This window comes from Pituophis catenifer, unplaced genomic scaffold (genome assembly GCF_029215685.1).
Source record: "Pituophis catenifer annectens isolate HBS135680 unplaced genomic scaffold, rPitCat1.0.hap2 SCAF_15, whole genome shotgun sequence".
Classification (NCBI taxonomy): domain Eukaryota; kingdom Metazoa; phylum Chordata; class Lepidosauria; order Squamata; family Colubridae; genus Pituophis; species Pituophis catenifer.
Genome location: NW_027256895.1, coordinates 8,325,190 through 8,349,931, shown reverse-complemented (window position 1 = coordinate 8,349,931; position 24,742 = coordinate 8,325,190). Strand labels below are relative to the sequence as shown.

Below are 24,742 nucleotides of genomic sequence, written 5' to 3'. Positions count from 1 at the left end.
CCAGCTCAGCTCCAGTGCCCATGAGCGCACCAGCCAGCTGGTTTTTAGGCCTTTAGGGCCCAGGAAACAGATGTTTCCAGTTTCTGGTGGGCCTCCTGGGAGTGGAAGGCTTTTTTCCTCTCCCCAGGCTACAGGAAAGCCTCTGGAACCTGGGGAGAGTGAAAAACAGGCCTATTGGGCCAACCTGTAACCTTTTCACCATCATGTGCCAAAAGTTGGGGAGCATGGGGGTTGTGTGTGCATGCGTGGGTGGGGGGGCATTGAATTATGGTTGTGGGCACATGTGCATGTGACCCCCCGCAACCTCCCCGCTTTTGGCATGCGACAGCAAAAAGATTAGTCATATATTTTTTATAAATACTTCCTTCGAGAGCAAGCAGTTTTTCTATTCCTTTTTTCAGCATTCTTTTACACAAATCTTTCTTTGACAAAAATAAAAAAAAAATTATTCCTACAATTTTATATGTTTCTTACAGACTGCATTCTTTCTATTTCTTTTTTCAGCAATTTCTCTGAGCCAGAAATATGACATTATACATAATTTCTCTTTGTGAGTTGTTCTCTGTGGTTGAGGTCAGGTCGGAAAACAATGATGTAGCATTTGGGCAGGAATATGCATCCCAGCAATGCAGCGCTGGAGGACAAGGTGGAGAAGACCTCCACAGCTACCATGGCTTTGCCTTTTGTGCTCAGATAGGCTGGAAAGAAGGAGATCCACACACTGCAAAAGGCCAACATGCTGAAGGTGATGAACTTGGCTTCATTAAAGCTGTCAGGTAATTTACGGGCAAAGAAAGCCACAATAAAGCTGGCGATAGCCAAGATACCCATGTAGCCTAAGACACAATAGAAGAATGAAGCTGACCCCTCATTGCACTGTAAAATCATTTCTTGGAGCGCTGAGTGCATGTCCAACTCAGGGAATGGAGGTGATGTTGACAACCAAAGAATACAAATACATACTTGGAAGACAGAGCAGGAAAGAACAATAGAAAGAGCCAATCTTTTCCCCACCCATCTCCTCATCTGAGATCCTGGTTTAGTCGCCATGAAAGCCACAACCACAGTGATGGTTTTTGCCAGTACACTAGAAATGGCCACAGAGAAAGTGAGGCCAAACATTGATTGTCTGAGAAGGCAGGTCACTTTGCCAGGTTGGCTGAGAAAGAAGAAGGAGGAGAGAAAACATAGCAGAAGAGAGACAAGCAGGGTGTAGGTGAGGGACCGGTTGTTAGCTTTGACAATCGGGGTATCCCTGTATTTAATAAATGTACCAAGTATCCAAGATGTCAAGAAGAAGAAACAAAGAGCTGCTGAGGATAAACCAATTCCTATGGTTTCTTCAAAGGTTAGAAACACCACCAGTTTCATGATGCAGCTTTTCTTTCCTTTATTTGGATAATGATCTTCTGGACATTCTAAGCAATCTTCCATATCTGGGAGGAAAGTCAAGAAATTTGTCATCTAGGAATTCCAAATTATTGAAATTCATTTTATTAATTTTATGCATCCTAAAGTTGCATAAAATATGCTTAAATATGCTTAGATTTAAATTTGCTTAAGTCTAAGGAAAAATGGTAGAATTCCTACCCTACCATTTTGATTTGAAATCTTCCTCTCCATGCATGGAACGCAGTCAAAGCAGCAGAATTGATTTCCCTCAATCCCTTTCTTCCAGGATCCAGGAAAACAAGGGTCATTGCATCGAGAAAATGGAAGAACCTGATGAAAAACATGAAAATGTGCTGAAAAGGAGGGTTTTTACAACAGTTTCTGAATGGAGTGACATGATTATTGACTTCATTGTTTTTTCTGCAGTTCTCATTATCCATTGAAGTCTGTATCTGTCTTGTTCAGTTGCAGATCAAACCAAACAGTTATACAGGTGCAGAAAACAAACTAAATAATTCCTCTATGGAACAGAATCAGCATCTCTTTGGGCAGTTGGAACTTTCTGAGTTGGCGCAGAAAGAACATTCTTTGTTGTGCTTTTTTGATGACATTTTTGATATTAGGTGTCCATTTTAAATCTTGAGATATGATAGAACCTAGAAACTAGAAGGACTCTACTTTTGATACTGTGTTTTCTAGTATTGTAACAGGTGGTAGTATAGGAGGGATCTCCTAAAATCTACCATCATTTCTACGGTTCTAAATTCTAAATTACATTCTAAATGCCCACCAAATACATAAACATGTTTTTCTATTGTAATATCATTTTTGTCAATTTGAGGAATGCTTGACTATAAACATTTCAAAGAATATGCCATTGTTTATTTTTTAAAAAACAGAAATTAGATTTCTAAAGAGTCTATGTTGAAAATGGGATCATAATGGATTAAGGCATGGTGGATTCACTAATTCGATACCTGGTTAAAAGCTGGACTCCAGACAATCACATCATCAACAATCCATAGTTCCTTCCCCTTTGGAGCCTGTAGATCCATTTTTCCAATTCTAACTCTCTGAAAGGATCTGTTTGGAAAAGTGATCAAGTTGGTGATGTCAAATCCACCTGTTGCTTCCCCTTTCTCATTCAGGAACACTCTCTCCCCAGCTGAATTGTTGAAAGAAATGCCTTGAAGAAATGAATGGAGCTACTTGAAAAGGAATGAAAGAGAGAGGGAATTAAAAGCAATATAATAGGGAAGAGAAACTCATATTCAAGTTTCACTCATTCACTCATTCTTCCTATAACTATTATTAAGTATGAAAATTTAGGGCCTCAAGTTTGACACTCCTGATTTAGATTCACTACATAAAGAACTAATTCAACCTAGATCATACCTGATCTTTCCTCATTGTCCTTTACTCAAATTTTAGAATCTGAGATTCAAGCATTCTTCCATAGAGAGATGCAAGATAGAGATTATTGCAAACATGTTTCATGTTTCATATTATGGATGCCACATCTAAGAAGGGCCACTTTTATTTCATTACTCTAAGATTCTGATAGACACAGAAAGCTCAGCTTGTTACCCATGAAAGGTTCATGAGCCACATGGAAAATATTTGGAGAATTGCTTATTTTCGGAAGAGGCCATGAAAAGTAATTTAAATCATCATTTCAATTATCTCTTATTGTATAATGCCTGGTGATTTACTAAATAACTGCCAGTGACATATAAACCAGAATGCATACAGTAGCTTCTCAATGATCAGAATAACAACAGAAACCATTTTTTCTCTATCTATTTAAGATATTAGAGTCAGAAGAGACTTGGAGGCCTTCTAATCCAACACCCTACTCAAGGAGGAGACCCTATGATATTTAAGAGAAGTGGCTGTCCTTCTCTTCAGAAAAATCTCCAATTTTGGAGCATCCAAAACTTCTGAAGGCAAACTGTTCCACTAATTAATTGTTCATTGTTCTCGTCATCAGGAAATTCCTCCTTATTTCTAGGTTGCTTTCTCATGCTTGATTCCACATGCAGAAAAGATTAAGACTTTCCACAATGGGATCAAAATATAATTTTACATCAAACTGCGTATTGAAATAAAAGAAGTGTCCAAGGCAAAGGGAATACCTGCCAAGCCTGGAGATGTGGAAGGTCAAGATTTTTACAGATCATAGGTTTTTTTCTATTGAAATGCAATGTGTATAGAGCCTGCAAAGCATGAGCCACAGCAAAAACAGCATTGTAGATACTGTAGCTTTGGCCAGTCATCTCCATTTCAAAGGCAGGTCCAGGAAGATCCTCTAGCTTCATCTCCCCAGTGCATTTTCTATTCTGCATTTCTTGTAACTCTGGTTTTGGAAATGAACAATCAAATGCTTGTTCCCAAACTTCCTGCAGAAACCCATCTCTGTAGTTTGAAAGAGGATTTACAGTCTGGAGAAACTCCTTGAAACCTGCAACTGCTCTTGAATGAACAGTGAAGGAAAGAGCCCCATGGAACATATGAAGATCCAATTTGATTTGAAATCCTGATAATATGAAATCAATCTGTGCAGTCATGATCCACACCCTTCTAAATAATGCAATTTCCTTGCTTTCAGGATCTATTATAAGTGTGACAAATCTTAGCCACATAATTGTCAATGATTCTCCATAGACAAGAAATGCATTGGCTTCGCTATTTATCCAATTCATGGAAATAATTAAGATTCTTTGAATTACTTCTGGGTAGTTTTCCAAGTGGACTAGTTGTGAAAGCCTTTCTATGAACGCTGAGCAGATTCCATTCTCTGAAAGTAAGGGCTGCATTTTCTGTAAGAAATTTTCTCCATCGTTGTTATCAATGGCAAATATCCCAATCCATGTCCACTTGAAATGATGAAGCAATTGGATAATCCCAATGTACTGATGGTTTTCTTTGGGGACCATGAAATAAAGTGAAGAGACTTTACTGGTCTCAAACTCCTCTTGGGGTAATGAGCCGTATGTCAGCTGCAAGAAAGTGAAGTAGTATTCTCTTGAGTTGTAAGATCAAATGCAATTGTCCAGATCTAGTTTTCATACAAAATATATGGAAGGAAGTAAATGTTTTCCTGAAATTCTTCTAGGTATTAATATGGAAATGAATTTATTGGAATTATTTCAAACACATATGATTGATCAATTATTTTGATAGAAGCAAGGAACACTATGTTCAAATCTTTCCTAAAGTATGGAATCTCTATAGATATTCACTTCTTGTAGTTTCAAAATTATGCTAACTAACATCTTAATACAAAGCTAACACTAATGTTTATTGCTCCTTGATTAATCCATAACAACATCAAGAACAGAATAATGAATTGTTCTCTTTAGCCCTTTTACAACTTACTTGTGGAATTTTGAAGTATCCTGTAATTTCAGCAATATGAGATGATGTGACAAAATCCAGTCCCCCAATGATAGCTATGAGATTCTTCTGGCTATAACATTTGTAGTTAGGGAGAAATTCCTGGGATTTGAAAAGCAGGTCCAGGGTGGTGCGATAGGTCATGCTTGCATGGAGGTAACTGTCATAGATGTGGAACCCAAGAGTGATGTTAGGCAAGATCTGGGAGTCCTCATTGGTCTCCTTCACAGCAAAAGCCAAGGCAAGGACGTGTTGATGAAATTTGGTCATTATACTGCAAATAATTTCAATAGTTGAAAGTGTAAATTGACAATTCTCATAAGGTGGCATCATTTCTGTATAAATAACAAAGTCTTCTTTCTGTGATGGCAATAGAAAGAAAATAGCTTTTCTAAAATTATCAATAATTTCTACAGAGTGGCCTTCTTTTTCTCTGAGCTTAGTTCCTTTTTTGCAGACATTTCATTACCCAAAGTAGGTAACATCATCAAAACCCAACACTGATGATCTTATCTGCAAGAAAACACTCAATGTCAGAGGACTCCTCATTTCCATCGTGAACTAAAATATTCTCTTATACTGGTCATTTCTACAGAGCTCAAATTTCTTTTACAAAGCATTTTCCTGACTTCCAAGACATATGTACTGCAACAAATACAAGTGGTCAATTTTTTCAAGGTAAAAAATATATGAAAATTTTTTCATATATTTTCTATGACATTTTCAGAAAATAGTTTATAAACAGATTCAGGTGCAATCACTTATTTACTGTATGTATGTTTTGTAAGAAGAGATAATGCCAAATCTTTTTAAAAATTATCTTTATCCCAGTAAATCTTCATATAGAGATTTCTTGATATGAAGTTTGATATATTTCATGTCAAAGACTTTAAAATAATGTAAAGAATGTTATTTCTTCTCTCATAACCAGATACAATTGAAAGAAAGAGAAGGCATAGATGAGATTAAAAATCATATGTTTATGCACAACTATCTTTTAATCAGATAAAGGATTTTTGAAAATCTGAGTAAGGTAAGAGAGAGAAAAAAATTCTTACGCTGGTATTTCATAAGGTTTCTTCGAAGGATTTTCACTAAATTTAATTTCATAAAGTTGGTAACCGAAGTGAGACACCATCCCACCAATTATGAAGTCTCCAGGCTGGTACCACTCATGTGGAATAAAGAAAGCATCACTTGCAGGGCATTTCAGAGTAACTACTTTATGCACCAAAAACATTACCAAAAACATCTTCATGCTTTTGTTATTGTGAAAACGGTTTGCCTTCCAGCCTACCAATCACAAAGTATATACAATCCAATACTTCATCTTAAGATTGATCCAGGGTTTATATCTGAGAATGCACCTAAGGAGAAAATCTATTGTTTTCTATTTGAAGATCCATGTGAACACAAATTTGTATCTTGAATGCCACCAGGATTTGAACAGATATATTCTGGCAGAAAAGAACAGAGAGCGGATAATTGAAGGAACAAATCTGGCAGAGATGTTATTACTTCTTATACCAAACTTCCTGTGGTTTGTTGTTGAATTTCAAAGCCTTCTGTGTAGCCTTTAATGTTTTGGCCTATAGTAATTCCTCTGGGATATAATTATTTTGTTTTGATGAGATAATATGTAACTGATGGTACAGCTATTTTTTTTTTAAATGAGCAATGCCAATGAAAGTAACCAATGGAAGATTTGCAATAGAATATATATTTAATTGTTAAAAATAATACTTTTTTCTTTTTAATTTTTTTTAATTTATACATTTTTCTGCAGCATACATTAGTGCTTAGTAAACAATGCATTGTCTGGGTCAATTCATATTATAAATAATAATAATAATAATAATAATAATAATAATAATAATAATAATAATAATAATGGTAATATTATTTGTTTGTACATATTAATCATTTTTCAACTTCCAATTTCCACCTGTATTATCGAACCATTGATAAAATAGATCCCATATTAAAAAATATTCTATATTTTCCTTGTTCTTCATCTTTAGTGTTAACCTATCCATTTCTGCACATTCTAGTATTTTTTAAATTATATTTTCCTCTGTAAGAATTTCTTCAGTTTTCCAGTGCTGTGCAAATACAATTCTCACTGGTGTCAAAACATATAATATTAAATATACATTCCCTTTGCCATATGTTTCTGGTAATATACCTAACAGAAATATTTCTGGCTTTATATTTATATGTTGCTTTAACATTTTCTCTAACCACATTTGTATCTTTATCCAAAGTTATTTTTTGCCTTTGGGCATGTCCACCACATATGATAATAAGTACCTGGTATCTGGTTGCATTTCCAGCTTGTAGCGGACATTTTTTAAACATCCTTGCTAACCTTGCCGGTGGCAAATGCCACCTATAAAACATTTTATATAGATTTTTCTTGTATGTGGTCACCATTGTCAGTTGATAATTTCTATACCAGAGTTTTTGCCTTTTATCCAGTTCTATAGTTTATCCAAAGTTTTTCACCCATACTATCATTGTCTCTTTCACTTGTTCACCATCCATTTTGAAGCTTAATAAACAGTTATGTATTTTCTTTATTAATTTTTCATCCATCCCTAATAATATCTGGTCCAATACTGTTGACTTTTTATAGAAACCATGTCTTTGCAGCTTTCTCATATCTTGAAGAGTGAGTCAAGCTATTCTCCAAAGCACCTGAGGCAGGACAAGAAGCAATGGGCGGAAACTAATCAAGGAGAGAAGCAACTTAGAAGTAAGGATAAATTTTCTGAGAGTTAGAGCAAATAATAGAATAGAATAGAATAGAATAGAATAGAATAGAATAGAATAGAATAGAATAGAATAGAATAGAATAGAATAGAATAGAAATTTCCTGAGAGTGAGAACAATTAATCAGTGTAACAACTTGCCTCCAGAAGTTGTAAATGCTCCAACAGTGGAAGTTTTGAAGAAGAGGTTGGATAACCATTTGTCTGAAGTGGTGTAGGGTTTCCTGCCTAGGCAGGGGGTTGGACTAGAAGACCTCCAAGGTCCCTTCCAACTCTGTTATTCTATTGTTCTATTGTTCTTGATTGTATTTGCAGGTGTGGCCACCGTGCCTACCTTGTTCTTGTAGTTCTTGTTTAGTTTTAAGTCCCCCTTCCTCATTCAAAATGTCTTTGTATGTTATATTTTTTTTCCAAGTTTACAACCTTTGGATGTATCCATGCTTCCATTGCTGAAAGCCAAATTGGTGTTTTTGTCAGCCTCATGATGCTTGCTTCCTTGCTTTCAGCTGCCATTGTAATTCGTGGAGGGAAGCATTGCTGGTATTTGGGAGGGGTGGGGAAGTGAGCTGGTGGAGATGTCTTGGAAAAGGGAGGGAAATTCTCACTGTCTTCTTAGCAGCTGCAGAGAGAGCTGATAGCCATCAAGGTCAACTGTTCTGGCATACCAGATAGACGGGGCCATCTGAAGAAGTACCCCACATGACACCTTGGGGAGATGTGGATTGGACACTCAACCTGGGTCCTTGGGGGGAGGGATTTGGGGATGCTTTCAATATGTAATTTTCGCACCTATTGCCTCAGACTTTGCTTTTCTTGCACTGCATTCAGTTCATGCTCAGTAAAAGTAACTTTCTCTACAAACATGGAGTTCGGGTTTTTCTTTCTTGGGTTTTGAACGGAGGCACACCTGACAATTTTGCTTTAACTTTTTCCAAACTAAAAGTAGAGCATTCCGTACATAATGTCTTTGAAAATATCTATGTACCGTATTTTCCGGCGTATTTTTAGCACATGAAAATCTTCTCAAAAGTTGGGGGTCGTCTTATATGCCGGGTGTCATTCTCCTGTAACCAGGCAGACCAGCCCGAAAGGCTCTGATGAGCCTTAAATGGCTCTGGCGATCCAAGCTCTGACGATCTGCTAATCAGGCAACTCTGCTGGGATCTCCAGAGCCATGGAGAAGGAAAAAAACTTTTCTCCTTTCACATGGCTCTGACAATCCAAGCTCTGACGATCTGCTAATCAGGCAACTCCGCTGGGATCGCCAGAGCCATGGAGAAGGAAAAAAGTTTTCCCCCTCCAGCTTGCTTACCTTAGCGCTTGCCTTGCTTCACTTTGCCTTGCTTCGCTTGCCTGAATCCATTCCATCAGCAAGCAACTCCCTGCCTGCAATCAAGCAGGCAGGGAGTTGTGGACTTCAACTCCCAGAATTCCTCAGCCAGCAAAACAAAGCTGGCTGAGGAATTCTGGGAGTTGAAGTCTACAAGTCTTAAAGTTGCCAAGGTTGGAGACCCCTGTTCTATTGGATAAGTTTTTTCCCCCTTTGGGATCTTTAAAAAAAATAGTTAATTGGGGTTTTTTTTAGTTGTTCTTTTTTAGACCTAGCCATTTAAAGTTTAGGAAGTTTTAAATTTAGCTTTCATATAAAAATAAAAATAAAATAAAATAATATTTGTGCAGCTTTCTGAGATTTAGTGTGTTTTTGTAGTGTTTCACTCTAACTACACAAACACACAAAATCTCACAAAGCTGTATGTGGAATTTTGTGTGTGTAAAGTGTGAAAGTTGGGTTTTTGGGCTTTTTGTGGCTGTGTGAGGTTCCTGCTTGTTGCAGGGGCCATTTTGGGTCTAGCACAGCTGCTTTTACATTGTGGGTGAGCCAGTTGATGTTTTTTAATTTTTATTTGGTGTGCATTGGAAGAGGGGTAGTCTTATATGGCGAGTATAGCCCAAACCCTACATTTTAACAGGAAAATTCGGGGGTCGTCTTATATGCTCAGTTGTCTTATACGCCGGAAAATACGGTATTTTATTCTTTTCATACCATAGAAAGGCATGCCATCCCAACTGAAGGTCATGTCCCTCCAACAATAATAATCTTCTATGTCTAAGGTTTATCCCTATTCTTTCACCCAAATGTAGAAGTTTGGTAAGAAAGTTCACAATCTGGCATCCCAAAACCTCCATTGTTTTTAGAATCTTGCAGCATTTTCAGTCTTTTTCTTGCTCTTTTCCCTTGCTAAAAATTTTCTTTAATTCATCAAAATATTTTTTCTCTAGTTTTATAGGAATAGTTTGAAATAGAAATAGTAACTTCAGCAAGATATTCATTTTTATAGTTGCTATTCTTCCTACCATTGAGAATTGCCAAATTTTTTCCATTTCTCCAAGTCTGATTTAATTTGTTGCATTAACCTTGTATAATTATCTTCTTTAATTGTTTCACAACTTATTGTTAAGTAAACTCCTAAGTATTTTACTTTTTTCACTGCCTGAAAAAAGGCAGATATTCTTTGTCAATTCATTTCGTCTGTTTATCTGTAAAGTTCTTAAGTAGTAATTTGGTTTTTTCTTTATTTATTTTCAATCCTGCAACTTCTCCGTATTCTTCTATTTTTCCTATTAGCTTGGGTCTAGTTTCCAATGGCTCTTCCAAAATAAACACCAGTTCATCTGCACATGCTTGTAGTTTGTATTTTTCTCTTTTATTTCCATGCCTTTTATTTCCTGATCTTGTCTAATACTTCAGCACTTCCAATGTTAATATAAATAGAAATAGGGATAGTGGACATCCTTGTCTTGGGCCTTTTTTTATATTGAACTTCTCCATTGAGTCCCCATGCACAATCACCTTTGCTGTATGTTTAGAATAAATTGTCTTAATCATATTTATAAACTCCTCGCCAAAATCCATACATTCTAAATGTTGAAACATAAATGGCCAGTTTACATTGTCAAGTGCTTTCTCTGCACCTAAAAAGATCAATGCCATTTGTTTTTCAGAGTGCACTTCATAATACTCCAACATATCTAAAATAAATTTTACATTATTTTTTATTGGTCTTTCAGGCAAGAATCGATTTTGGTCTGGATGTATAAATTCATTCAAGAATCTTTTTAATATTTCTGCTATTATTGATGTGAAAATTTTGTAGTCTGCATTTAATAATGATATATGCCTGTAATTCTTTATCTGTGTTAAATCTGAGAGTTCGTTTAAAACTAATGTAATATTTGCTTCTATCCAAGTATTTGGCATCTTAGCTTCTAAGAGTACTTCATTGTAAAGCTCTAACATTGATGAGCTTAATATGTCCTGTAGATGTTTATACACCTCTGCAGGGAATCCATCTGGCCAAAATAATGCTTTTTTTCAAGGTACCACATTTATTTTCTACCAATTTTTCACAAAATAAAATATGAACAGATCCAGTAGGTATCAGTCATTTATTGTATGCATTTTTTTTCAAGGAGAAACAATGCAGAACTTTTTTAAAAAATACCTTAAGCTCACTAAAAATCTTCAAAAGATTTCTTGGACCCGGGTACCTTCGAGACCATCTTCTGCCACCAATAGCCTCCCACCGACCAGTCCGCTCCCACAGAGAGAGTCTCCTCAGGGTGCCATCAGCCAAGTTATGTCGGCTGGCGACACCCAGGGGGAGGGCCTTCTCTGTGGGAGCCCCAGCCCTGTGGAATGAATTGCCCCCGGAAATTCGTAAGATCTCCGACCTCCGGGTGTTTCGCTGCGCATTGAAGACCCTGTTGTTCTGCCAGGCCGGGCTATCAACATAATAATTTTAAATTGGGGTATTTTAAATTTTTGGGGTTTTAAATCGTCCAAATCTATTTAATTATTTTAATTTTTAATCATTGTTGTGTCTTGTGTTTTTAAATTGGCTGTACACCACCCTGAGTCCTTCGGGAGAAGGGGGGTATAGAAATAAAATTATTATTATTATTATTATTATTATTATTATTATTATTATTATTATTATTATTATTGTTATTGTTATTATTGTTATTATTGTTATTATTGTTATTATTGTTTGTTGTTGTTGTTGTTGTTGTTGTTGTTGTTGTACCAAAGTTTCATACATTCTATTGCAAACACTTTAACATAACTTAAAGCAGAGGTCCCCAACCCCCTGGCCATGCCAGAAACCATGAAAAATGCCAGATTCTTTATTATGGCCATTAGTCAGTATACATTTTGAATAAAGAATGAGACAGAAGGAAGAATACAAAGACCATGAAATAATAGGTGGCATACAGAGCCACACGGAGCCATATCTGTGGGCACGCGAGCATTGCCCAGCTCAGCTCCAGTGCACATGAGCGCACCAGCCAGCTGATTTTTAGGCCTTCGGGGCCCATTGGAAGTCAGGAAACAGATGTTTCCAGCTTTTGGTGGGCCTCCTGGGAGGGGAAGGCTTTTTTGCCCTCCCCAGGCTACAGGAAAGCCTCTGGAACCTGGAGAGAGTGAAAAACAGGCCTACTGGGCCAACCTGTAACCTTCTCACCATCATGTGCCAAAAGTTGGGGAGCATGGGGGTTGTGTGTGCATGCGTGAGTGGGGGGGCATTGAATTATGAGTGTGGGCACAACCTCCCGATTTTGGCACGCGACAGCAAAAAGATTAGTCATCACTGTCCTATACCATTTCAAACAAATGGTTGTCCAATATGACTGGATCTTAAATACCCTACATAAAACCTTCCTTGACAGAAAAAAAAACCCCTATGTTGTATATTTTTAATAAATACTTCCTTCGAGAGCAAGCAGTTTTTCTATTCCTTTTTTCAGCATTCTTTTACACAAATCTTTCTTTGACAAAAATTAAAAAAAAAATTATTCCTACAATTTTATATGTTTCTTACAGACTGCATTCTTTCTATTTCTTTTTTCAGCAATTTCTCTGAGCCAGAAATATGACATTATATACTAATTTCTCTTTGTGAGTTGTTCTCTGTGGTTGAGGTCAGGTCGGAAAACAATGATGTAGCATTTGGGCAGGAATATGCATCCCAACAATGCAGCGCTAGAGGACACGATGGAGAAGACCTCCACAGCTACCATGGCTTTGCCTTTTGTGCTCAGATAGGCTGGAAAGAAGGAGATCCACACACTGCAAAAGGCCAACATGCTGAAGGTGATGAACTTGGCTTCATTAAAGCTGTCGGGTAATTTACGGGCAAGGAAAGCCACAATAAAGCTGGCGATGGCCAAGATACCCATGTAGCCTAAGACACAGTAGAAGAATGAAGTTGACCCCTCATTGCACTGTAAAATCATTTCTTGGAGCACTGAGTGCATGTCCAACTCAGGGAATGGAGGTGATGTTGACAACCAAAGAATACAAATACATACTTGTAAGACAGAGCAGGAAAGAACAATAGAAAGAGCCAATCTTTTCCCCACCCATTTCCTCATCTGAGATCCTGGTTTAGTCGCCATGAAAGCCACAACCACAGTAATGGTTTTTGCCAGTACACTAGAAATGGCCACAGAAAAAGTGAGGCCAAACATTGATTGTCGGAGAAGGCAGGTCACATTGCCAGGTTGGCTGAGAAAGAGGAAGGAGGAGAGAAAACATAGCAGAAGAGAGACAAGCAGGGTGTAGGTGAGGGACCGGTTGTTGGCTTTGACAATGGGGGTATCCCTGTGTTTAATAAAAGTACCAAGTATCCAAGATGTCAAGAAGAAGAAACAAAGAGCTGCTGAGGATAAACCAATTCCTATGGTTTCTTCAAAGGTTAGAAACACCACAAGTTTCAGGATGCAGCCTTTCTTTTCTTTATTTGGATAATGATCTTCTGGACATTCTAAGCAATCTTCCATATCTGGGAGGAAAGTCAAGAAATTTGTCATCTAGGAATTCCAAATTATTGAAATTCATTTTATTAATTTTATGCATCCTAAAGTTGTATATTTAAGTTTGCTTAAGTCTAAGGAAAAATGGTAGAATTCCTACCCTACCATTTTGATTTGAAATCTTCCCCTCCATGCATGGAACGCAGTCATAGCAGCAGAACTGATTTCCCTCAATCCCTTTCTTCCAGGATCCAGGGAAACAAGGGTCATTGCATCGAGAAAATGGAAGAACCTGATGATAAACATGAAAATGTGCTGAAAAGGAGGGTTTTTAAAACAGTTTCTGAATGGAGTGACATGATTATTGACTTCATTGTTTTTTCTGCAGTTCTAATTATCCATTGAAGTCTGTATCTGTCTTGTTCAGTTGCAGATCAAAACCAAACAGTTATAGAGGTGCAGAAAACAAACTCAATAATTCCTCTATGGAACAGAATCAGCATCTCTTTGGGCAGTTTGAACTTTCTGAGTTGGCGCAGAAAAAACATTCTTTGTTGTGCTTTATGACATCTTTGTTGACATTTATGATATTAGGTGTCCATTTTAAATTTTGAGATATGATAGAACCTAGAAACTAGAAGGACTCTACTTTTGATACTGTGTTTTCTAGTATTGTAACAGGTAGTAGTATAGGATGGTTTCTCTTAAAATCTACCATCATTTCTACGGTTCTAAATTCTAAATTACATTCTAAATGCCCACCAAATACATAAATATGTTTCTTTTATTGTAATATCGTTTTTGTCAATTTGAGGAATGCTTGACTATAAACAATTCAAAGAATATGCCATTGTTTATTTTTTAAAAAATATAAATTACATTTCTAAAGAGTCTATGTTGAAAATGGAATCATAATGGATTAAGGCATGGTGGATTCACTAATTCGATACCTGGTTAAAAGCTGGACTCCAGACAATCACATCATCATCAATCCACAGTTCCTTCCCTTCTGGAGCCTGGAGATCCATCTTTCCAACTCTAACTCTCTGAAATGATCTGTTTGGAAAAGTGATCAAGTTGGTGATGTCGAATCCACCTGTTGCTTCCCTTTTCTCATTCAGGAACACTCTCTCCCCAGCTGAATTGTTAAAAGCAATGCCTTGAAGAAATGAATGGAGCTACTTGAAAAGGAATGAAAGAGAGAGGGAATTAAAAGCAATATAATAGGGAAGAGAAACTCATATTCAAGTTTCACTCATTCACTCATTCTTCCTATAACTATTATTAAGTTATTGCAAGATTATTGCAAACATGTTTCATTGTCCATACTATGGATTCCACATGTAAGAAGGGCCACTTTTACTTCATTACTCTAAAACACTGATAGAGATAGAAAACTCAGCTTGTTACCCATGAAAGGTCCATGAGCTACATTAAAAATTCTTGGAGAATTGATTATGTTTGGAAGAGGCCATGAAAAGTAATTTAAATTATCATTTCAATGATCTCTTATTGTATAATGCCTGGTGATTTACTAAATAACTGCCAGTGACATATAAACCAAAATTCATAAAGTAGCTTCTCAATGATCAGAATAACAACAGAAACCATTTTTTCTCTATCTATTTAAGAAATTAGAGTCAGAAGGGACTTGGAGGCCTTCTAATCCAACACCCTACTCAAGGAGGAGACCCTATGATATTTAAGAGAAGTGGCTGTCCTTCTCTTCAGAAAAATCTCCAATTTTGGAGCATCCAAAACTTCTGAAGGCAAGCTGTTCCACTAATTAATTGTTCATTGTTCTCGTCATCGGGAAATTCCTCCTTATTTCTAGGTTGCTTTCTCATGCTTGATTCCACATGCAGAAAATATTAAGACTTTCCACAATGGGATCAAAACATAATTTTACATCAAACTGTGTATTGAAATAAAAGAAGTGTCCAAGGCAAAGGGAATACCTGCCAAGCCTGGAGATGTGGAAGGTCAAGATTTTTACAGATCATAGGTTTTTTTCTATTGAAATGCAATGTGTATAGAGCTTGCAAAGCATGAGCCACAGTATAAACAGCATTGTAAATGCTGTAGCTTTGGCCGGTCATCTCCATTTCAAAGGCAGGTCCAGGAAGATCCTCTAGCTTCATCTCCCCAGTGCAGTTTCTACTCTGCATTTCTTGTAACTTTGATTTTGGAAATGAACAATCAAATGCTTGTTCCCAAACTTCCTGTAGAAACCCATCTCTGGAGTCTGAAAGAGGATTTATGGTCTGGAGAAACTCCTTGAAACCTGCAACTGCTCTTGAATGAACAGTGAAGGAAAGAGCCCCATGGAACATATGAAGATCCCATTTGATTTGAAATCCTGATAATATGAAATCAATCTGTGCAGTCATGATCCATACCCTTCTAAATAATGCAATTTCCTTGCTTTCAGGATCTGTTATAAGTGTGACATATCTTAGCCATGTAATTGTCAATGATTCTCCATAGACAAGAAATGCATTGGCTCGGCTATTTACCCAACTCATGGAAATACTATAGATTTTTTGAATTACTTCTTGAAAATTTTCCAAGTGGACTAGTTGTGAAAGCCTTTGTATGAACGATGAGCAGATTCCATTCTCTGAAAGTAAGGGCTGCATTTTCTGTAAGAAATTTTCTCCATCGTTGTTATCAACAGCAAATATCCCAATCCATGTCCACTTGAAATGATGAAGCAGTTGGATAATCCCAATGTATTGATGGTTTTCTTTGGGGACCATGAAATAAAGTGAAGAGACTTTACTGGCCTCAAATTCCTCTTGGGGTAATGAGCCATATGTCAGCTGCAAGAAAGTGAAGTAGTATTCTCTTGAGTTGTAAGATCAAATGCAATTGTCCAGATCTAGTTTTCATACAAAATATATGCAAGGAAGGAAATGTATTCCTGAAATTCTTCTAGGTATTAATATGGAAATGAATTTATTGGAATTATTTCAAACACATATGATTGATCAATTATTTTGATAGAAGCAAAGGACACTATGTTCAAACCTTTCCTCAAGTATGGAATCTCTCTAGATACTCACTTCTTGTAGTTTCAAAATTATGCTAACAGTCCTTAAACTGGGCACAACATCTTGATACAAAGTTAATGCTAATGCTTATTGCTCCTTGGTTAATCCATAACAACATCAAGAACAGAATAATGAATTGTTCTCTTTAGCCCTTTCACAACTTACTTGTGGAATTTTGAAAGATCCTGTAATTTCAGCAATATGAGATGATGTGACAGAATCCAGTCCCCCAACGATAGCCCTGAGATTCTTCTGTCTATCACATTTGTAGTTAGGGACAAATTTCTGGGATTTGAAAAGCAGATCCAGGGTGGTGCGATAGGTCATCCTTCCCTTGAGGTAACTGTCATAGATGTGGAACCCAAGAGTGATGTTAGGTAAAATCTGGGAGTCCTCATTGATCTCCTTCACAGCAAAAGCCAAGGCAAGGATGTGTTGATGAAATTTGGTCATTATACTGCAAATAATTTCAATAGTTGAAAGTGTAAATTGACAATTCTCATAAGGTAGCATCATTTTTGTATAAATAACAAAGTTTTCTTTCAGTGATGGCAATAGAAAGAAAATAGCTCTTATAAAATTATCAATAATTTCTATAGAGGGTTTTTTGGTGATCTCTGATCTTGGTTGCTTTCTTGCAGACATTTCATTACCCAAAGTAGGTAACATCATCACAACCCAACACCAATGACCTTATCTGCAAGAAAACACTCAATGTCAGGGACCCCTCATTTCAATCCTGAACTAAAATATTCTCTTATACTGGTAATTTCTACAGAGCTCAAATTTCTTTTACAAAGCATTTTCCTGACTTCCAAGACATATGTACTGCAACAAATACAAGTGGTCAATTTTTTCAAAGTACTATATTTTCTATGATGTTTTCAAAAAATGGTTTATGAACAGCTTCAGGTGGTATCACTTATTTACCATATGTATGTTTTGTGAGGAGAGATAATGCCAAATCTTTCTAAAAATTATCTGTATCTCAGTAAATCTTCAAATAGAGGTTTCTTGGTCTGAAGTTTGGTATATTTCATGTCAAAGACTTTAAAATAATATAAAGGTTATTTCTTCCCTCATAACCAGATACAACTGAAAGAAAGAGACAGCCTAGATGATGTTAAAAATCATATGATTCTGCGCAAATCTCTTTTAATCATATAAAGGATTTTTGAAAATCTGAGTAAGTTAAGAGAGAGGAAATAATTCTTACCTTGGTATTTCATAAGGTTTCTTAGAAGGATTTTCACTAAATTTAATTTCATAAAGGTGGTAGGTGAAGTGAGACGCCATGCCTCCAATGATGAAGTCTCCAGGCTGGTACCACTCATGTGGAATAAAGAAAGCATCACTTGCAGGGCATTTCAGAGTAACTACTTTATGCACCAAAAACATTACCAAAAACATCTTCATGCTTTTGTTATTGTGAAAACGGTTTGCCTTCCAGCCTACCAATCACAAAGTATATACAATCCAATACTTCATTTTAAGATTGATCCAGGGTTACTCTATATCTGAGAATGCACCTAAGGAGAAAATCTATTGTTTTCTATTTGAAGATCCATGTGAACACAAATTTGTATCTTGAATGCCACCAGGATTTGAACAGATATATTCTGGCAGAAAAGAACAGAGAGCGGATACTTGAAGGAACAAATCTGGCAGAGATGTTATTACTTCTTGTACCAAACTTCCTGTGGTTTGTTGTTGAATTTCAAAGTCTTCTGTGTAGCCTTTCATGTTTTGGCCTATAGTAATTCCTCTGGGATATAATTATTTTGTTTTGATGAGATAATATGTAACTGATGGTTCAGCTATTTTTTTAAAAAATGAGCAATGCCAATGAAAGTAACCAATGGAAAATTTGCAATAGAATATATATTTAATTGTTAAAAATAATCCTTTTTTCTTTTTAATTTTTTTTAATTTATATATTTTTCTGCAGCATACATTAGTGCTTAGTAAACAGTGCATTGTCTGGGTCAATTTATATTATTATTATTATTATTATTATTATTATTATTATTATTATTATTATTATTATTAATAATAATAATAATAATAATAATAATAATAATTTTTGTACATATTAATTATTTTTCAACTTCCAACCTCCGCCTGTATTATCTAACCATTGATAAAATAATCCCGTATTAAACATATTCTGTATCTTCCTTGTTCTTCATCTTTAGTGTTAACCTATCCATTTCTGCACATTCTAGTATTTTTTAAATTATATTTTCCCCTGTAGGAATTTCATCAGTTTTCCAGTGCTGTGCAAATACAATTCTCACTGGTGTCAAAACATACAATAATAAACATACATTCCCTTTGCCATATGTTTCTGGTAATATATCTAACAGAAATATTTCTGGCTTTATATCTATATGTTGCTTTAACATTTTCTCCAACCATGTTTGTAACTTTGTCCAAAGTTTTTTTTGCCTTTGGGCATGTCCTCCACATATGATAATAAGTACCTGGTATCTGGTTGCATTTCCAGCTTGTAGCGGACATGTTTTTAAACATCCTTGCTAACCTTGCCAGTGGCAAATGCCACCTATAAAACATTTTATATAGATTTTTCTTGTATGTGGTCACCATTGTCAGTTGATAATTTCTATACCAGAGTTTTTGCCTTTTATCCAGTTCTATAGTTTATCCAAAGTTTTTCACCCATACTATCATTGTCTCTTTCACTTGTTCACCATCCATTTTGAAGCTTAATAAACAGTTATGTATTTTCTTTATTAATTTTTCATCCATCCCTAATAATATCTGGTCCAATACTGTTGACTTTTTATAGAAGCCATGTCTTTGCAGCTTTCTCATATCTTGAAGAGTGAGTCAAGCTATTCTCCAAAGCACTTGAGGGCAGGACAAGAAGCAATGGGTGGAAACTAATCAAGGAGAGAAGCAACTTAGAACTGAGGAGAAATTTCCTGAGAGTTTTTTATTTTATTTTATTTTATTTTATTTATTTTATTTTATATCAAATTTATATACCGCCCTTCTCCCTAGTGTACAGCCAAAGTAAAAACATAAACTACAAACATTAAAATACAATTAAAAAGATATATATATATATATATATATATATATATATATATATATATATATATATATATATATATATATATATATGGCCCCATAATTAAAAGCAATGACAAAACAATTAAAAACATTTTTAAAAAGTGTTAGGCCAGCCCGGCTTCCTGAAAAAAGAAAGTTTTAAGAACACGGCGGAAGGCACCGAGGTCTTGGATTCTCCTTATCTCTGGGGGCAGCTGGTTCCGACGGCCTCCCATCGACCTGTGCGCTCCCACAAAGAAGGCCCTCCTCCTGGGGCTCACCAGCCCCTCCCCCTGGGGGTCACATTGTTTGGCCTCCCATCGACCTGTGCGCTCCCACAAAGAAGGCCCTCCTCCTGGGGCTCACCAGCCCCTCCCCCTGGGGGTCACATTGTTTGGCTGATGGCACCCCGAGGAGGTCCTCTCTGTGGGAGCGCACAGGTCGATGGGAGGCCGTCGGTAGCAGCAGGCGGACTCAAAGATATCTAGGTCCTATGCCATGGAGTGCTTTAAAGGTAATAACCAACACCTTGAAGCGCACCCAGAAGAACACTGGGAGCCAGTGCAGCTCACGCAGGAGAGGTGTTGTATGGGAGTGCCATGCAGCTCCCGTAACTACCTGCGCGGCTGCATTCTGGACCAGTTGGAACCTCCGGGTGCCCTTCAAGGGGAGCCCCATGTGGAGAGCGTTGCAGTAGTCCAGGCGAGAGTTAGAATAAATAGAATAGAATAGAATAGAATAGAATAGAATAGAATAGAATAGAATAGAATAGAATAGAATAGAATAGAATAGAATTTTCCTGAGAGTGAGAATAATTAATCAGTGGAACAACTTGCTTCCAGAAGTTTTAAATGCTCCAATACTGGAAGTTTTGAAGAAGAGGTTGGATAACTATTTGTCTGAAGTGGTGTATGGTTTCCTGCCTAAACAGGGGGTTGGATTAGAAGACCTCCAAGGTCCCTTCCAATTCTGTTATTCTGTTGTTCTATTGTTCTTGATTGTATTTGCAGATGTGGCCACCATGCTAGGTCTACACCTTGTTCTTGTAGTACTTTCTTTGTCAATTCATTTTTTCTGTTTATCTGTAAAGTTCTTAACTAATAATTTGGTTTTTTCTTTATTTATTTTCAATTCTGCAACTTCTCCGTATTCTTCTATTTTTCCTTTTAGCTTGGGTCTAGTTTCCAATGGCTCTTCCAAAATAAACACCAGTTCATCTGCACATGTTTGTAGTTTGTATTTTTTCTCTTTTATTTCCATACCTCTGTTCAACATTTATGTGAAGCTGCTGGGTGAGATCATCCGTGGTTTCGGGGTGAAGTACCACCAGTACGCTGATGACACTCAGCTGTACATCTCCACCCTGGGCCACCCCAATGATGCCCTTGAAGTGATGTCCCGATGCCTGGAGGCCATGCTGATCTGGAAGGGGGGGGGAAACAGACTCAGGCTCAACCCTGTCCTCCTGGGTACACGGCTGTCTTTAGAAGAACATCTGACAGCTGTGGCCAGGAGGACTTTCCATCAGGTTTGCCTATTCATCAGTTGCGTCCCTTTCTGGATCGGGACTCCTTATGCATGGTCACTTATGCCCTCGTCACTTCCCGCCTGGACTATTGTAATGCTCTCTACATGGAGCTCCCCTTGAGGAGCACCCAGAGGGTCCAACTGGTCCAGAATGTGGCCACGAGGGTGGTTATGGGAGCAACATGGCGCTCCCATGTAACACCTCTCCTGCACAAGCTGCACTGGCTCCAGGTGGTCTTCTGGGCGCGCTTCAAGGTATTGGTTACCACCTTTAGAGCACTCCATGGCTTAAGACCTGGGTACCTACGAGACCACCTTCTGCCACCGGTAGCCTCTCATTGGCCAGTACACTCCCACAGAGAGGGGCTCCTCAGCGTGCCATCAGTCAAACAGTGTCGACTGGCGGCCCTCAGGGGGAGAGCCTTCTCTGTGGGGGCACCTTTGGAACAAGCTCCCCCGGGAGATACGGAGGATCCCAGATTTACGCACTTTCCGCCGTACCCTCAAGACTTTTTTATTCCAACAAGCTGGGCTGGACTAACTCTTTTTAATTGCTTAATTTTAATTTGCTTTTAAAAAGGGGGTGTTTTAATTATGGGCCAAATTTGTTTAATATGTTTTTAAAATGTTTTTAAATTTTATATTGTATGTGTTTTATCTTTGGCTGTTCACTGCCCTGAGTCCTTCGGGAGAAGGGCGGTATATAAATCCAAATAAACCTAAACTTAAACCTTTTATTTCCGGATCTTGTCTAATACTTCAGCACTTCCAATGTTAATATAAACAATAATAGGGATGGCAGACATCCTTATCTTGGGTCTTTTTTTATATTGAACTTCTCCATTGAGTCCCCATGCACAATCACTTTTGCTGTTTGTTTGGAATAAATTGTTTTAATCATATTTATAAACTTCTCGCCAAAATCCATACATTCTAAATGTTGAAACATAAATTGCCAGTTTACATTGTCAAGTGCTTTCTCTGCACCTAAAAAGATCAATGCCATTTGTTTTTCGGAGTGCATTTCATAATACTCCAACATATCTAAAATAAATTTTACATTATTTTTATTGGTCTTTCAGGCAAGAATCGATTTTGGTCTGGATGTATAAATTCATTCAAGAATCTTTTTAATCTTTCTGCTATTTTTTTTTATTTTAAAAAGTTTTTTTATTTTATAAACAAACAAACAAACAATACATAATCAATCATTCAGTGTATCTTCTAAATACATCTTTTGTGTCTTCTTTTTACTCCTCCAGTATTTATATCTTAATATTATCATTTCCTTTATTATGACATTTCCCCACATTTCTTACTTCTCTATTAATACATTTATCTATCTTTTAATTTTATCAAAAATTAGACAACAATTTTATCCCCACACAACTTTCAACCCCCCCCTCCCCAGCCCCCCCCCCCGCGACTTCCCAGAGCAAAAACAGGGTATAACGTTAAACAAGCATAAGCTAAAATATGCTAACTTACTACAAGGTTCCCTCACACTCTTTAACTCCTCTTTTAAAAAAATTTCATCAACCTCCCCTTTATAAATTCTCTGATCACATTTCACATTTGTTAGTAAAATCCTTTCCATACCTTCTTTTTCAGCAATTCTAAATTAAACATTTTAAAATCTCTTAATACCTCAATAAGACATCTTCAAAATATAAGTTTCAAAACTTTTTAAAAAGGCTATCCATTCAATTTTAAATTAACCATTTTAATACTTCAGTAAGTTTTAAAAAGCTATCCAATTTTAATTAAACCTTTTTACTTCAAATAAAACATTCGTCAGAATATAACCTTAAAGATACTGTTAATCCATTGGGTTAAAGTATTTCTAATTCTTGAGTTCATCCTTCAAAATATAAATTTCAGAACTTTCAGGAAGCTATCCATTAACTTTAAAGTTAACCATTTTAATACCTCGATAACTTTTAAAAAGCTATCCATTTTTAGTTAAACATTTTTACTTAAACTTAAAAAATACTAATTTCAGTAAGCTTTTCAGATTTATTACTAAGATCCTTCCCAAAAAAAATTAATCTTCCATTCTTCCTTTCTTTCTATATTTTTCCAGTCCTTCTTCTTCAATAATACTTTCTTCTTCAGCATTGCTCCTCCCCCTGCTTTTATTTTCAAAAATTTTTGAATTTGGATTTGAGGCTGATGTATCTTTGGAATTCGATCTCTTCTTAAAATTATTTCCTTTAATTTGGAACCTCCATTTCGACTCTTCCTGCTTGTATAATCAGTCACTTCATTCCTTAAAAATTGATTCTGTCTGTAAAGCCAAGGATTGTCACGGTAAAATTTGTCAGTCTGCAGGAAAGAGTCTATTTGCTGCTTTTCAGTTAATTGCATAGAAGCCTCTACCAAAACCTCTGTTTCCTGTATGCTAACTTCCATCTTAATACTGACAGCCTCTTTTTCCTCCTCCAAAGTCACATTAGCCTGGTTAATTTCTTCCTCTTTTCCAGCCAGTAGATCATTGTTATTCTCCAAATTTTGATTTTGAACAGTCCTTTTAATTGATTCTAATATAACAGAAGCATGAAAATTTAAGAGTTCTTGTAAGACCTTTACAGTCACCACTTGTGAGTTTGCTGGCTCATATAATGATGATGATAATGATCCTCCATCCTTAATGTCAGCCATATTTCAATTTTCACTTTAAATTTATTCAGCTATCAGGTCAATAAGTCCAATTATTTTCCACACAATTTAGAAGTATAAATTAGTTGAGGTCAATACCATAGTTTTTTCCATTCCACTACCACTTTAAATCTTTTTCTTGATGTGTAACCCAGTAACTTTAACAATGTTGCTAGCATTAACAATCACTTTCACTAATAAGTTTCATTTCCACACCCTCAGGCGCCATCTTTTTTTCCTTTTAAACGGAGTTAAAGTTCAGCACTTGCATTTTTTGTTCTCCTGGTTTGCTCTGCCAGCATCCAGAGTTGAAGTTTCTTATAATCCTTAAAATTGCATTGTTGGTGTGGTCGTGACCCCTTGTTCTGCATAAAGCAGACTTGTCCCGGATCCGGAGCACTGCAGGGCTTTCAGGGAGCTCTCACCCTGCAAACCCCAGGCTTAAAAAAAATCCTAGGGGTCTAGGGGAGCTCTACCCAGACCCTTCTGCTCTTCTCTCCCCCTTTTTCCCTGGGGGAGAGTTTCGAGACGCTAGACAGCTGATTTTCGCTGTTCTAGCGGCAAATGGAATCGCGGGGCTGGAGCTCCTAAAGAAGCGTCCATCGGGGATCGCGGAGCCACTGGAAGTCCAATCTTTCTGCTATTATTGATGTGAAAATTTTGTAGTCTGCATTTAATAATGATATATGCCTGTAATTCTTTATCTGTGTTAAATCTGAGTCTTCTTTTAGAACTAATGTAATATTTGCTTCTATCCAAGTATTTGGCATCTTAGCTTCTAAGAGTACTTCATTGTAAAACTCTAACATTGATGAGCTTAATATGTCCTGTAGATGTTTATACACCTCTGCAGGGACTCCATCCAGTCAAAATAATGCTGTTTTTCAAGGTACCACATTTATTTTCTACCAATTTTTCACAAAATAAAATATGAACAAATCCAGTAGGTATCAGTCACTTATTGTATGTATTTTTTCCCATGGAGTAAAAAGGCAGAATTTTTTTTAAAAAAAAAAATACCTTAAGCTCACTAAAAATCTTCAAAAGTGTTCTTGT

General features: G+C 36.7%; 2 protein-coding genes across 2 annotated transcripts; both read right to left on the bottom strand.

The window, feature by feature from the left end:
* Positions 1-531: 531 nt before the first annotated feature.
* On the bottom strand, positions 532-6,046 carry LOC139324290 (vomeronasal type-2 receptor 26-like). Its single transcript, XM_070954010.1, has 6 exons — positions 5,847-6,046; positions 4,771-5,062; positions 3,528-4,391; positions 2,370-2,597; positions 1,596-1,722; positions 532-1,436 (listed from the first exon to the last, which is right to left on the bottom strand). Exons 1-6 carry the CDS (start codon positions 6,044-6,046, stop codon positions 532-534), a joined length of 2,616 nt encoding a protein of 871 aa, XP_070810111.1.
* Positions 6,047-12,503: 6,457 nt separating this feature from the next.
* On the bottom strand, positions 12,504-23,689 carry LOC139324289 (vomeronasal type-2 receptor 26-like). The gene is made up of 7 exons (XM_070954009.1): positions 23,254-23,689; positions 17,643-17,802; positions 16,592-16,883; positions 15,332-16,195; positions 14,324-14,551; positions 13,539-13,665; positions 12,504-13,402 (listed from the first exon to the last, which is right to left on the bottom strand). Exons 1-7 carry the CDS (start codon positions 23,687-23,689, stop codon positions 12,504-12,506), a joined length of 3,006 nt encoding a protein of 1,001 aa, XP_070810110.1.
* Positions 23,690-24,742: the final 1,053 nt, after the last annotated feature.